Raw genomic sequence first — 14,527 nt, 5'->3', positions numbered from 1 at the left:
TGATAAGAGCTCGAAAAGCTGTATATATCTCAAAGAATTCAAAACGATATTTCATTAAATAAATCCAATAATAACGAGTATGATCATCAATAAAAGAGACATAATATCGAGACCCTTCTTTTGTGGCAACAGGAGAAGGTCCCCATACATCAGAATGAATCAAATCAAATGGTGAAGAAGAAACAGAAATACTTCGATTAAAAGGTAAAGCATAAAATTTTGCCAGTTTACATCCACTACAATCAGAAATGTCATAAGTTTTTAAATTTCCTAAAGCTCCTGAGGATGCCAAAAATCTCAAACGAGAAGACGAAACATGACCTAGACGGGAATGCCATAAATAAAAACTAGAAGATGAAAGACTTAAACAAAAGGAAGACAAATCAACAGTAGTAGTAGCAGCGGCGGCAGTAGCAACTGGCATTTTTAACTCATCCAAAATATATAGTCCATTCTCCCTACGGCCTGTCCCAATCAGCTTCTAAGACTGCAGATCCTGTACACAACAAAAAGAACCCGAAAACATGACTAAATAATCACCAGAATCACATATTTGACCAATAGACGCAAGATTCAATTTGAGTTTTAGAATAAGATAAACATTAGGGAGAGATAAGTGAGGTGTGACAACAGAACCAACACCTGCTAAGGGCATAGGAGTGCCATCAGTAGTCATAACAGGAATGGAGGACAAAGGGGACACAGAGGTAAAAGATGAGGAATCTGGAGACATATGATGAGAAGCACCAAAATCCGAGATCCATTCAGAGTGTGACATACCTGAAGAACTATGAGGCAACTGACCTATGGAAGAAGAAGCAGACATTGCTTGTGGCTGCAAGGAGAGAAACTTCTAAAATTGCTCAGCCAAAGTATTGGGATAGGTAATAGAGCTTGGGGAAGTTACTGCTGCAGTATTATGGTGTGATGGTTTATAACCCTGAGGTGGTTTATGAGCAATAGGTTGTGACTGACCGTCAAACTTCCAAGTTTGATTCTGTTGTCTCAACTTAGGACACTGAGCCTTCCAATGACCTTTCTGCTTACAGAAACTGCACTCATCGAAGCCAACCCTTGTGTAAGGTTTCTTCTAATGATTAGAGAATGGCTTAGAAGGTACTGCTAGTACTGAAGGATTCAAAGCAGAAAGAATTTCCTTTTCAGAATAAGATTGAAGACGTATTTCTTCAGCCAATAACTCACTCACAACATAGTCAACAGAAGGCAGTGGAGAACGATGCAGAATTGAACCTCTCAGTCCTTCGAAGTCACTGCGAAGTCACTGCGAAGTGCTGTTAAAAACTGTACTAATCGTTGTTGCTCTCTACGCTCAATATAGGCACCACATGCCTTTAATTTTATCGATTCTGTAAGAGTCAATTGATCCCAAAGATCTGTCATAGCAGAATAAAACTCTTGAATACTCATATTCTTCTGATGAAGAGCTCGTATGTCATTCTCTAATTGATACTGTTTTGCAAAATTTGATTACGTGAATAACCTTTGCAGATGATCTCAAACCTCTTTTGTTGTCTCATACTTCGCCAACTGCGTACCTATCGAATGTTCAACAGAATTGTTGATCCAAGTAATGATCTTTGCATTACTTGCCTCCCATGTATCTATCAAAACAACATCCCTCTCCTCAATGTTCTTCGGTATCATATAAGTTCCACTAACATACCCCTACATCTTCTTACCTTTAAGAAAGTTTCTCATTACATAGCTCCAATATGAATAGTTCTTCCCATCCAACCTCACACTCACAGACTGAAGTAAATCATCTCTTTCAGTAGCCATAATCAACAATCAAAGAAAACTAGAATGCAAAAGCAGCGGAAAACTGAATACCAAATTGCAGAAACTGAACAGAAATTCAGAAACTAAACAAATATCTTCTCACTACTATACGATTACTCCAAAACACAAAATAAATTTGCAGAAACTGAACACAAATACCAAATTGCAAAAGCTGAAGGGAAGACAAAATACCAAAATAATTGCAGAAATTGACGAAATACCAATTTTTTTTTGTTTTTTTTGCAGAAGCGGAAGACAAAATCTCACTCCAAAAAATTTTGTTCGAGTTGGATCCGCGAAGCTTTATTCGGAATTAAGCCTCGTTCTATAAAACCAGCTCTGATACCATGTTAAAATAATTAAGATCAAATATAAAAAAGAGGCTAGAATTCTGAGTAATCTGTATATTATTAATGCTTAACTTTGACTTAAATAAAAATAAAGTATATATAGATTAAACTGAAAGTATTATTCTATCCTTAATAAATAAGACTATATAAATATTATTTAACAAAACTAACGTGGGAATGCACACGCATGATAATTATAAATCCCCTGTTAAAAAGTTTATAATCTTGAGAATTTAAACCGAGGCGATCTAAATCCTACTAATGCTTGAAATCTTATGAAAAAGGCCGTGAAATAAATAAAATTATTGAAAAAGTGATCTTGAAAGGATCTTACGAAGATCTCAACTTGTTTAGGATATTTGAACAAGTTGGCAGTCCACTCGATGGAGGTCTGTCTACCTCAAGCAAATGAATGTAACCATCTTTTCACTCAAGGGAAGCCTACTGATTATTATATTTTTTTTCAAAAAAACTTTTTGTGAGTCTAGTTTATATTCATTTAGGATAATTTTCTCCTGCAGACAATTTTAATCCACTAGCATCACATCATATAATTGTATTGTTGTGTGTGTGTTGGGATTACGGGTGATATAATTTATAAATCATAAAAAAAAATCAGATTTTTTTTTTTTATAAATGAAGTTGATGAAAATCTATATGGTCGTACATGGTTGTTGTAATTCCTGTTATTTTCTTAAAAAAAAATGAATCCAAGCTATATTCTAATTCTTGTTTGATTATTTTTTTATTTTATTTTTTAAAAATTATCTTTCGAATTCCAAGTTTGATTTTAGTTATTTTATGGTTATAAACGCAATTAGAACGCCTTTTCCTAGTTCACTACGTCAAATTTCTTGTTATAAATCCCTATTTGGATAACACTGCACACATGGAACCATTGCACTTCTGTATATGCTTATATTTTATATAACAGCTAAATAATATTTATTTTGGATTTCATTAGAAACGGTGGGACACAATGAGCACTCATTCATTCATTCAAGTCTGCAGAGTTAAATTAAATTGCAAGACAAAAACAACTCAGGACTGCATGCTGTCGGCTGCTGCATTACAATGACATGACTATCTCAGATCCCGACTTTTTTCCTTCCGACTCCATCTTGTTCACCTTTTCTACTATGCACTGGATCTTTTCTGACAAGCCTTGCGTGTGCTCCTCGATGTGATTGAATAAAAGGTGTATAAATTCTGTGAGGGAAGCATTCCTTTTTTTCTCCGCCATCAGCTCTCGCATCAGTTCATGGACTCTCTTGTCATCAGCCTAGGGGAAAACAGGAACATGCAATCATCAGAAAAAGAAAAGGATATGAGAACTAACTAGTCAGAAATGAGTCTCAGGCCATAGCTATTAATCTCGCACAATTCAGATGCCCTCGAGCAATCATTTTTAATTAAAAAAGATGAATGGAATGACAAAAATTATACGAGCATTTGACAAGTCATCAAACTTGAAATAGCGAGATGCTGCATGGCTCCTTCCTTAAGGAAGCTGTGAGACAAAGACTCGTAGATAGTAGATGTACACTTGCAGTTTTGTTTATAAACAACCGCCCACTTAAAGTGGATTTTACCAGTCTCTGGAAGCTACCAGGAACCATAACTGCTACAATGACCCACAGTTTTCCTATATACTGCTCTATGGGCAGAGTCCTGAAAATTGTGGGGGCAAGAAAGATTTAAATGACCTGAGCTAGACAGATTTTAAACACAACATCCAATAACTTCAAAATTGGCAACAAGTGCTTAAGTTTACAAATCAAATACTTGTTGCATGTGATCCCAAATGGCTGGTCAAGTTCATCACAGTTTTGCTAGAGAATCAATTGAGTGGCTGAATGGAATACGTGAAGTAATAGCACATCAACAAAACTAAAAGTCATCATGTATCATGCTAAAGAGCAAGTTTAGGGACAAGATCTGACCGGAACTTGATAGATCTTGGGATTTCCCCTAGCCTTTGGAGATTGGTTCTCAGGCAATGCCAATGGATGAGTGTGCTCCTTTACTAAACTTCTAATAACCCAAAACCCATTACTCTGCTTTCTAAATGAAACCCTTGCTCTGCAACCCACCCTAGTGACAGCACGAGGCTTTCTTGACCATGGCATTCTAGGCTTATCGGCGGACTTTCGAAAACCCTCTCTGTTACAAACTAGTGTTCTTGAAATGATAGATCCATCACGCTGAGAGCAATTGTGATCTCTCATTCGAGTAACAAAACCTGTACGCGTGGCATAAGAACAATAGAACTCAAGTGCAGCTGCTTCCGATTCAAACTCTTGACCCACATATGGTTCGACTACAGTTAACTCAAAACCCCCAGTGGAATTTGGAGTCATTTTATCACTTTGTTCAGGTTGAGATGTTGCTTCTATAGAACTTCCACCGATTGTGCCATCACTACCATGCTGAGGATTGCCATCTGTAGAATTATGTAGATCCTCGTTTGGAACATCAGGACTATGTTCCAAATCCACTGCAGAACATAAGTTTCCAGTGCACAATGAGGTAATTTGCAGACATCATAGATAACAAACGTGCACCACACTCAAAATTTAGCATTTTTTTGCAGTTCATGAAGAAAAGAAGCAAAAAGAATTCAGGTAACAGTAATATTAAAGCATAATTAAGCTGAAAAAAAAAATAGAATAGGTCTACATTTGAGCTAAAACTCAGCAGTAAGTGGCAGTAAATAAATTCTAAATTAAAACTAAAATGAGTGATTAAAAAAATCAAAACCCATAACTTCCTTTTCACCACCGAGTTACAGTCTATTTTTATTAGATCAGAAAACGAATAAGAATTACATTCTTTTTGTATGCTGACATAATCTTATTCTCATTTTATTTTAGTCAAAACAAAATTCACAGGTATTGAACCTACATTCAGAGATATGCATGCATGGATATAACTATTTAACGTAATTCCTTGTTACTTTCTAAACAATTACCAAAACCCAAAAGACAAAGTTGATTCCTTTCATCTTCGTTAACTGTCTACATGAAACCCATTTAGGAATTGAACAATTCTACAAGGGGTAATTTATTTTACGAAAAACAGAAACACTTACTGAATTTTGGATTCAAAATGAGGATCCAGGTGGGTCAGACAGTCGATTATGGAAGATGAATTTTCTGTTTGGTTGATGAGAAAACCCAGAGTTTGGGGGTTTCTCTCTCTCTCAAGACCAAGTTACGGTACCATGTTTCTCTGCGGGAAAATGTGGACCGTAGGTTGTTGAGAGTTTAAACGGTCCAGATCATTTATTACAGTACCTCCAGATTCTCGAACTTAGAGCCAACGGGCTCATAACGGGCCGGGTTCAACGCTATGTCTTTTGCGTGTCATGCTCCATGCGTTCTGACCGCTTTTCTTTAGGACTTTTTTTTATTATTATTATTCAAATTTTGATTTTAAACTCCTTGCCTTATATTTAATTTGATCCATGTCTCCTCCAAAGTATAATTTTTTTCCGTTTGATTATTTCCTGATTATTTTGAAATCAAGAAATAAAACTATAAAATTATAAAATTAAAGTATGATGAGTAATCATAATTATTTGTACACATTAACAAATAAGAAATATGATAATGAATAGATTTTAAATTTATGAGTTGATCAAATTTATATTATTTTTTATAATTATTTAAAAAATGTGTAAAAGTTAGAAAACATTTATGTTAAAGCAATTAAAATTTTTTAAATTCCTAAGAAATAGAAAATTGAAAAATAACTAAGTCTGGGTTGATTTATTTTCTTTGCTTGATATTTTTTTACAATTTTAATGGGTAGGGATTAATGACTCAACCCAATAAAAATAGGTTAAGCTATTAGATGAGATCACAAGATATATTTTATATTATTTTTTAATATATATTTTTTTAATTAAAGTATTTTAAACTTGAAACTTGCATAGGTTTAAGTTACTTTGTGGTTAATTTTTATTAAAATAAATAAAAATAATAAGATTTGAACTCATAACCACTTGATTATCAAAACTTTAATATTATGTTAAAAAACCATTCCAATATAATATTTTAAACTATTAAATAAGATTTCAGAATATATTTTATATTATTCTCGATCATTATTTACTTTTCTTTCTTTAACTCTATCTTTGAGATTTTGAAAAACAAAGACAATTATAAATGGATAAAAATTATCCCTCAGCCTTCCATTGACAGCATTGATTCACAGATTGCTACAACTTATTTATACTACTGTATCTGCTAGTTTCTTGACATGTGCTTTGAATGTGTATTATATAATTCTATATTTAATACTTTTTTTTGTTATTTTTCATGAATTTATGCAATAGTTAATAGTTAGAAAATAAAAAAACCATACATACATATATTATAAAAACTCCTAAAAATAAGCTTTAAAATTTTTGCATAATTTCCTTATAAGTAATTAAGTGTAGTTAAAAACAAAAACATTATTTTTATAAGGTGCTGTGGTTCTGTCTTTTGTTTTTAATCACATTTTAAAAAAAAGTATCATTTTTCTTGGCACGTGTATTAATAATATTAAACAAAAAAAAACATGTTATCATTATTACTTAAAGTTAAAGTTAGTTTGTTTATACGATAAAAAAAAATATAATAGAATATAAATTCAAACTATGATCAATCACAATCTAGAATTAATACATTTTGATCACTTATGTTTGGTCACGTCTATAATTAAAAACTCATGAAAAACAACTCAATTAAAATAAAATTTGATGATAAAACTTTGGAACTCAGATATATATATATATATATATATATATAGAAATTCATATAAAACTCAATTAAAATAATTTTTTTTCAAGCCGAACTCTTTAAAATAAAAGGATATGTAGAAATTACAGTCTAATATTATCGAGTTAAATTTAATTATTTCTAAATAATAAAAAATTACAAATAATTTTTCTTAAAAAAAAAAATTCACACAGGTATTGTAATGTGATAGTTATTTTGATAGGAGAAGATATTCAAATTTTGTTAGATGTGTGAATTTGTTTTTAAGAAAAATTATTTGTTACGATAAAATCAAAATCTATACATAACAGATATAATGTGAACGAATTTTTTATTATTTAGAAACAATTAAATTTAACTTGATAATATTAGACTGTAATTTCTACATATCCTTTTATTTTAAATAGTTAACCTTGAAAAAAAATGTTAGAGATACAGGCATGGATAAGACTTACTTTCTGACTAAAGGGACCATTTTCTACATTATTATAATTTGTCAAAAATTATAAATTCTTTCACATGGTGTAGTTAAAAATTAAAAATAAGATAATAACCAAGGGTCTTATATAAATAAATAAGAAATAACTAAGATCCGATTTAATAATTTTTAAGATTTTAATTCAAATTTATTATTATTTTATTTTTTATTACACGTGGAGCTAGTGAATAGAGATAAAGGATACAGATATGAACGGAAATTTTAAGAATTGCTGTATTTAAAGGAGTTTCTTTAATATCAGAAACGATTATATAAAGTAAAAATATGATAATTTATAACATTTTTTTATATTTATTATTTATATTTAGTAATACTTATAATTAAAAACTATTGAAAAAATTCAAAGAAACAAAAATCGCTAAAACACTGGATCTCGCATGATGATGTTTATATTATAGTACTATAAAATTAAAATATTCTCTTCAACTACGATCACTACTATATTACAATAATATTTATGAACTACTTTTGTATAAAAGAGTTTTTTTATTAAAAAAAAAAGTATTAGACAACAAAAATACACAGGTACATGAAGTGAATTTTAACATGATTATACTAGTATTATAATTGTTACAAGTATTTTTACTTAAAGGGTTCCCTTTTAATACATGCAATATAAATATTAAAAGATACGTACACAGTTGAAAATTTTATGCTATATATCTATTGGCCTGGGTGTTCTTTTCACAGGTGGAGTCTGCCAAAAGACAAACAATTTCATAAAAAAGGCCAGACATAACGTAACATAATTAACAGGAACCTCGTATTAAAAAAAATAACTAAGATCCGATTCAATAAGTTGTAGAATTTTGATGTAATTTTATTGTTTTTAAATTTTAATTACATGTAATGTTAATAAAAATTAGAAATATAGGCTCAAAGGCAGTCGCCTAACGATTCTCGCAGTAATTTTTATGTTTCTACATCCAAGTTCGATTCTTTATATAAATATTTATTATTCTTGTGATATTTTATCTATTTATTAAATTTATAAGATATTTAATGAATTTAAAAATTAATTATGACATATATAAATTAACTCGAAATCTCATATTATATATATAAAAAAAAAATATAAACATAATCTTATTAACATTTTAAAAATTAATCATGATATATATAAATTAACTCAAAAATCTCATATTATATATAAAAAAGAAATATAAACATAATTTTATTAACAGGTTAAACTAATCAAATAATATAATTTAAAATTCTTATAAAAATTCTAGCATTTCATAGTTGTCTTTTTTGACCTCTTTTAACCATTCTCAGAAGTTTGACATTCAAAATACGGTGTCAAGAGATATAATAAGGGTTCGGGGCTATTTAAAAAAGTTATTTATAGAATACGGTGTCAAGAGATATAATAAGGGTTTGGGGCTATTTAAAAAAGTTATTTATAGTTTTTTGTGACATATAAATAGTCATTTGTTGGAAAACACGATTGACCTACTTTTTAGGAATTATATTAATGTTTTAGTTGAAGATAAAATTATATTTATTGACATAGTATAAAATTTTATTTTATTTTTAAATGCAGTTGAGTCTTTTTAATTTTGGCATGTAAAATCTTTTTAGACAAGAAGTAGCATGTTTGGTAATTACCAATAAAGTACATTCAATACATTCGATGATCATTAAAACTTAGGGATATTTTTGTTGAATCAAATATTCCAATATAAAATTCATAATTTTATATATAATTTGGATTTGTATAAATTGGTCACGCAGTCAACAAAGGACAGGTCACCAGCACTGTCAGATGATCCATATCCTGGTTAGCTATCATTCAAATCTTGAAAGCTATTTCTATTTTTATTTTGTCTTGGCTTCTCTGTCAATCACTGTCTTCGAGTTGTTTCCTCAGATGGTTTCTAGCTAATCGAGTATTAATGGTATAGATACTCGTTATATTTGCTGATTATAAATAGATCAGGACAGAACGCCGGTAGAGTAATAAGCAGCAGTTGAGTTAATTCCCGCCACTTTTATTTCAATAATGGCAAGCATCAAGATTTATGCTATAGCAGCTTACGTTTGCGCGATCATTTTCAATACATGTAAAGCTGCAGGACAGGGACCTTTGCCGAAATTTCCTGCCATTCTCATCTTCGGCGACTCAACAGTAGATACAGGCAATAACAATTATATTAATACACTTCTTAAGGCGAACTTTTTCCCATATGGTCAGAACTATCCAGGTCAGAAAGCCACGGGGAGGTTCTCTGATGGGGAATTGGTTCCTGATATGTTAGCCTCTGCTCTGAAGATCAAAGAGGCTGTTCCTCCATTCCTGGATCCGAATTTGTCTGATGCAGAAGTCATTACCGGTGTAAGCTTTGCATCAGCAGGAGCGGGATACGATTACCAAACAAATACCCTTCTAAATGTTATCCCAGTTCCAAAGCAGATTGATATGTTCAGGGATTATATTGCAAGGCTAAAGGGTATTGTAGGCGAAGAAAGGGCCAAACAGATAATTGGTGGTGCCCTTGTTCTGATTAGTGCAGGAAGCAATGATATCCTTACAAGGCCTTTCAACTTGCACTATAGTTTCCAGGATACTATGCTGGATATCGTTCAAAATTTTACTAAAGTAAGAACCATATCTCTCTCTGATTGCACAGCTAATTTTGTAAATATTGCAGAATTGACATCATGTTTTCAATCATCTATCTATGAACTTACAGGAGCTGCATGATCTTGGATGCCGCTCCATGGCTGTAGCTGGCCTTCCTCCAGTTGGCTACGCTCCCATCGAGAAAACTATTCAGCTGGCCACTGAACTTCTACTTCCTGTAGATCTAAAATGGGTGGATAACATAAATTCATATGCTCAATCTTATAACCAAGAGCTTGTCAAGCTTTTGGCCCAAGCACAGGCAACTTTTTCAGGGAGCAAAATCGTATATGCCGACTTATATGAGCCACTGGATGACATGGTCAAGAATCCAAAACGATATGGTAAGCTAAGTCACCACATAAAATTTTACAAAACTGAAATGCTTAGATTTCATCACAAGTAAATAAAACTGCATCAAGCACGGAAGATTAAAAGCAAAAGGCTGAATAACGCGGGTTGTGTTTCACAACAGGATTTCTGGAAACAAAGATAGGATGTTGTGGGACTGGACTTTTCGAACTGGGACCCTTGTGTGGACCAACGATCCCATCATGTGGAAAATCATTAGCTCCCAAGTTCTTATTTTGGGATGCTGTTCATCCCAGCACATCAGCCTACCGGGTCATTGCTAAGCATATAGAGGAGGTGGTTTTCCCCAAGTTCCTGTAAAACAACATATTGCTTTCATCTGCACAAGATCCTGGCTTCTTGCAGCAGAATAAACGGCTCGAGTCACGAATTTGTAAGAAATATGAGATAGATTCTGCATCAATTAATTAGCTCGGGTCGTGGCAATTATATTTACTCATATTTTACTTGTATTTCTTTTATTTTATTTGTGTAAAAAATGTTTAATTCTTGTTATATCATTAATAATAATTTTAAATATTTAAGTGATTTTATTAATAACATAAAACTCAATTTATTACTAAATAATTTGATATGTTTAATCTTATAACAGACACTACACAACATAGTAAACATATTAGAGGGCATTTAAACTCTGAATCTTAAATGACAAGCCAGCAATACTATACAATTTATTATCAGGAGATGACAAACTCTGCAATTTAGAAGAACCATATATATATATTCAGGAGATGACAAACTCTGCAATTTAGAAGTATCAGGACAAATTTATAGAAAATGAAGTCAAAATTAAGATCAATTTTATTTTCAGCAAATTTGGATCTTCTCATGCTTGAAATGATAAACCACTAATGGAAAAACAATCAACGACCTTCATACTTACCAGGTAATCTAGTTGAATTTTTCCTAATTTTTGACATTTTACTTGAAATCAATAAAATGTAGAGTTTCAAGTTAAAAACTAAAAATAATAATTTGTAAACAGATTTAATTTTCTGTTAAACACGGATCAATCAATAAAATGTAGAGTTTCAAGTTAAAATTAAAAAAAAAAATGTAAACAGATTTAATTTTCTGTAAACAGATTTAATTTTCTGTTAAATACGGATCTGTAATGGGCAATTCTATAGAAATGGAGTGTAAATCACAGTAGGTATACCAGCAATTTTGTTTTTCAATGAAAACGATCAACAAGATTCATATTGAGTAATTTAGTTCAATTTTACTCAAAATTAGGCATTTTAATTGGAAGTAATCAAATTTAGTGTCTTAAGCCAAAATTTAAAAAATAATACCAAAAAACATAATTTTAGACAAAGGACGGAAGCATGGGCAAATTTATAGAAATGAAGTGTAAATTAGGAAATATATACCACCAGTTTTGCTTTTCCAGTCAGAGGGACCATTTTCTCGAAGTTCATTAAAATGCTTGAATTGATGTCAGGGTTGAGGTGGCTATATCAATACACAGCTTAAGGCAATTTTGTACCCAGAGATAGGTCAAAAACTTGCATCACCCTGCGATACGAGGAGCTCTCGTAAAACTAATCCCCGGACGGTATTCCAACCTACGTGCTGCTTTTGGGATCAAAGAGGCTGGTTGTCCCTTCGTTCTTGAATCCGAATTTATCTATTCCAGAACTCGTTTCTGGTGTCAGCTCCGCAACAGCATCAGTAGGAGCAGGATTTGATCCTCAGTAATATCCTTACTGTATGTGTGATGACAAAACTAAGTGGTTGTTTTACAAGTGGTAGTAATTTTTTTAAAAGTATTTTTAATTTTATTAAAATAGTTTTTTTTATTTTTTAAATCACTTTTTATATGATATTTTAGAAATGTATTAAAATAGTTTTTTTAAATCACTTTTTATATGATTTCAAAACATATAAAAATTTTAATTTTTAAAAAAATTAATTTTTTTAAAGCACCATTTGAAATGCAATTTTATATATCCCCTAAGTTTAATAATAATTATTTTTTATTTCTTGTCATCGATGAAGCGTCATATTTATCCATCATCCTCTTCCTCCTCCTCACTAATTAATCATGCTTAAGAAAATATGCTAATCAGCAAAGTCCTAGCGATTTGAAAACAACAACTTGTTAATTACATTAATTATCAAGGAATTTTCTTAGCAATATAAACTAAACACTACCACATTCACCTAGATTTTTTCCTGTAGTACTGTAGGACACGTATTTTATTGCGTGCAAGAGCGTATTAAGTAATAAATAAAATTGCTTAGTAACTAATGACTGTTGTCAATGGGATTATCAACTCAAGAAAAAAAACTGAAAAAATAACATTATCGTAGAATTATCTCAAAGAGAGAGAAAAGAAAAGGAAAAGATAAGCACCTAATAAAAGCTTATCTAAAAACATGAGATTTTATATATGATATAGATAAGTTTGAATCATTTATATGGCTTTTTTTAGAACCATTCTCACCGTCTTAAATCAGGTTTCTGCAAAATTCCTTGCTTAAATTCATGCCGCTAAGATTTTGGAAGCCTAATATCTGCCTTGCTTCTTTATCCATACTAATACACGGCGCCACTGAACTCTCGAGCTAATTGGATATTGTTAGCAAAGTTGTAAGCTCACAATCATTGCATATAAATACCTGAAGGACATGCAGCAGAATTAGTTTGCTTACTGCGATTGTTGAAGGGGCTTGGATGAAAACAATTGCAGAGAAGAAGCAGCCATCCTTCCTCAACCATTCGCTTATCAATGGAAAACACAAAGCTCTATGTTGTACCAGTTTACATTCTGGCTATCTTTTTCAATACCCTTGGGTGAATGTGGTTTGCTATAAAGCCATTTTTATCCTCTCTGGAAGCCTTCCTCTCCTTTTTATTATCACCGTCCCAGAGTTTTAGTTTTGAATTTAAGATGAGGTTTTCCGGCTGCGATTCTGATCTGATTTTTAACTAAACGATATCGTTGCTTTGAAATTGAATTTTCTTGTCAACTGTCAGCCAATGAGGACTCTTATCTCCAGCCTTCCACATAAGCTGTTGACCCTACACAAAGCTTTACTTCGCCTGGAAATTTAGTTAGAGTTTATCAATTCACATTGTTCTTTCAATTTTGTTCTCCTTTTTACCCTTAATTTTAATTCTAATTTTTATAACTTTTATCTCTAAGTACAGGATTCAAAAAAAAGACACATCAAGATTAGATTTATTAAGTGAAATATATTATGTTTTCCTTCTTTTAATAACAACTCAGACTCATTCTATATTTATTGATAAAACTCATTTATTCTTAACTAAAAAAATATTTTTTATTGATCATAATTTTCTAAAAAAACCAAATGCGGAATGCGGAAAATATTTTACAGATTCCTATTTACGTGAAACAAAATGTATATTAATTGTTTCTCAATTTCCTTTGACACCTTTTTCATTTTAAAAGTTTTTTTTCAATCTTTTTTTTTATATATAATTTTAGTGCTACCATTTCTGTAATTTTATATGTTGCTGCCTTAAGGTGGACAGAGAGAAGAAATTTTGGGGAGAAAATTAATTTATTAAATCAGGAGTAAAATAAAGGACAAGGCTAATTATGAGGAAGGCTATTCCGGTCAAATAAAATTGGTTGCCGTTTGAGAGTGTTGTTATTTATGTTTTTTTTTTTTAAGTAGTGTTTTTTAAAAAATATTATATTAAATAATTTTTTTTCAAAAAATTTTCAACTACATTAAAATTATATTTTTTAACAATTTATGCCAAACAGTCACTCACACACATGATTGACTTCCCAGAATATTTGCATCCACGCCGCTCTTGGGTGAGATATTTCCGTAAAGGTATATCTCACGCAATTTTAGCACAATAAATAAAAATAAAAATAAAAAATGCACTTCATTAATGAATCTATCTGTAAATTTATTGGCACTGAAGCACCAACCAACCCCCATCTGTACATATGACCGGAAAGCAACATCTCCAGTCTTCCTACAGCCAATTAATGAATTAAATGCCAACCAATCTCATCGGAAAAACTAATGGCCGACAAATTATATACAATAACATCATTTTCCTGCAGGTAATTTTTATAGTTTTATACATAAATAAGCCGACCGATGGATCATTTATAGTTCTGCCTGT

The 14,527-nt window shown here is 31.3% G+C and overlaps 2 protein-coding genes and 1 long non-coding RNA gene across 3 annotated transcripts; 1 reads left to right on the top strand and 2 right to left on the bottom strand.

The window, feature by feature from the left end:
* Positions 1-172: 172 nt before the first annotated feature.
* Positions 173-906, bottom strand: LOC105113156 (uncharacterized). The gene is made up of 2 exons (XR_839893.1): positions 805-906; positions 173-496 (listed from the first exon to the last, which is right to left on the bottom strand). It is a non-coding gene; the product is annotated as an uncharacterized LOC105113156 (long non-coding RNA).
* Positions 907-3,079: 2,173 nt separating this feature from the next.
* On the bottom strand, positions 3,080-5,408 carry LOC105113076 (protein FAR1-RELATED SEQUENCE 12-like). Its single transcript, XM_011009120.1, has 3 exons — positions 5,242-5,408; positions 4,094-4,647; positions 3,080-3,432 (listed from the first exon to the last, which is right to left on the bottom strand). Coding segments are annotated over exons 1-3 (768 nt in total). The 5' UTR covers positions 5,243-5,408; the 3' UTR covers positions 3,080-3,219.
* Positions 5,409-9,417: 4,009 nt separating this feature from the next.
* LOC105127974 (GDSL esterase/lipase At2g30220-like) lies at positions 9,418-10,743 on the top strand. Its single transcript, XM_011029461.1, has 3 exons — positions 9,418-10,014; positions 10,109-10,382; positions 10,514-10,743. The coding sequence occupies exons 1-3, from the start codon at positions 9,418-9,420 to the stop codon at positions 10,708-10,710; spliced, it is 1,068 nt and encodes a 355-aa protein (XP_011027763.1). The 3' UTR covers positions 10,711-10,743.
* The last annotated feature ends 3,784 nt before the right edge of the window (positions 10,744-14,527 follow it).

This window comes from Populus euphratica, unplaced genomic scaffold, assembly GCF_000495115.2.
Source record: "Populus euphratica unplaced genomic scaffold, PopEup_1.0 scaffold1.1, whole genome shotgun sequence".
Classification (NCBI taxonomy): domain Eukaryota; kingdom Viridiplantae; phylum Streptophyta; class Magnoliopsida; order Malpighiales; family Salicaceae; genus Populus; species Populus euphratica.
Note: the sequence above shows the minus strand (reverse complement) of the source record. Positions and strands in the feature narration are given on the sequence as shown.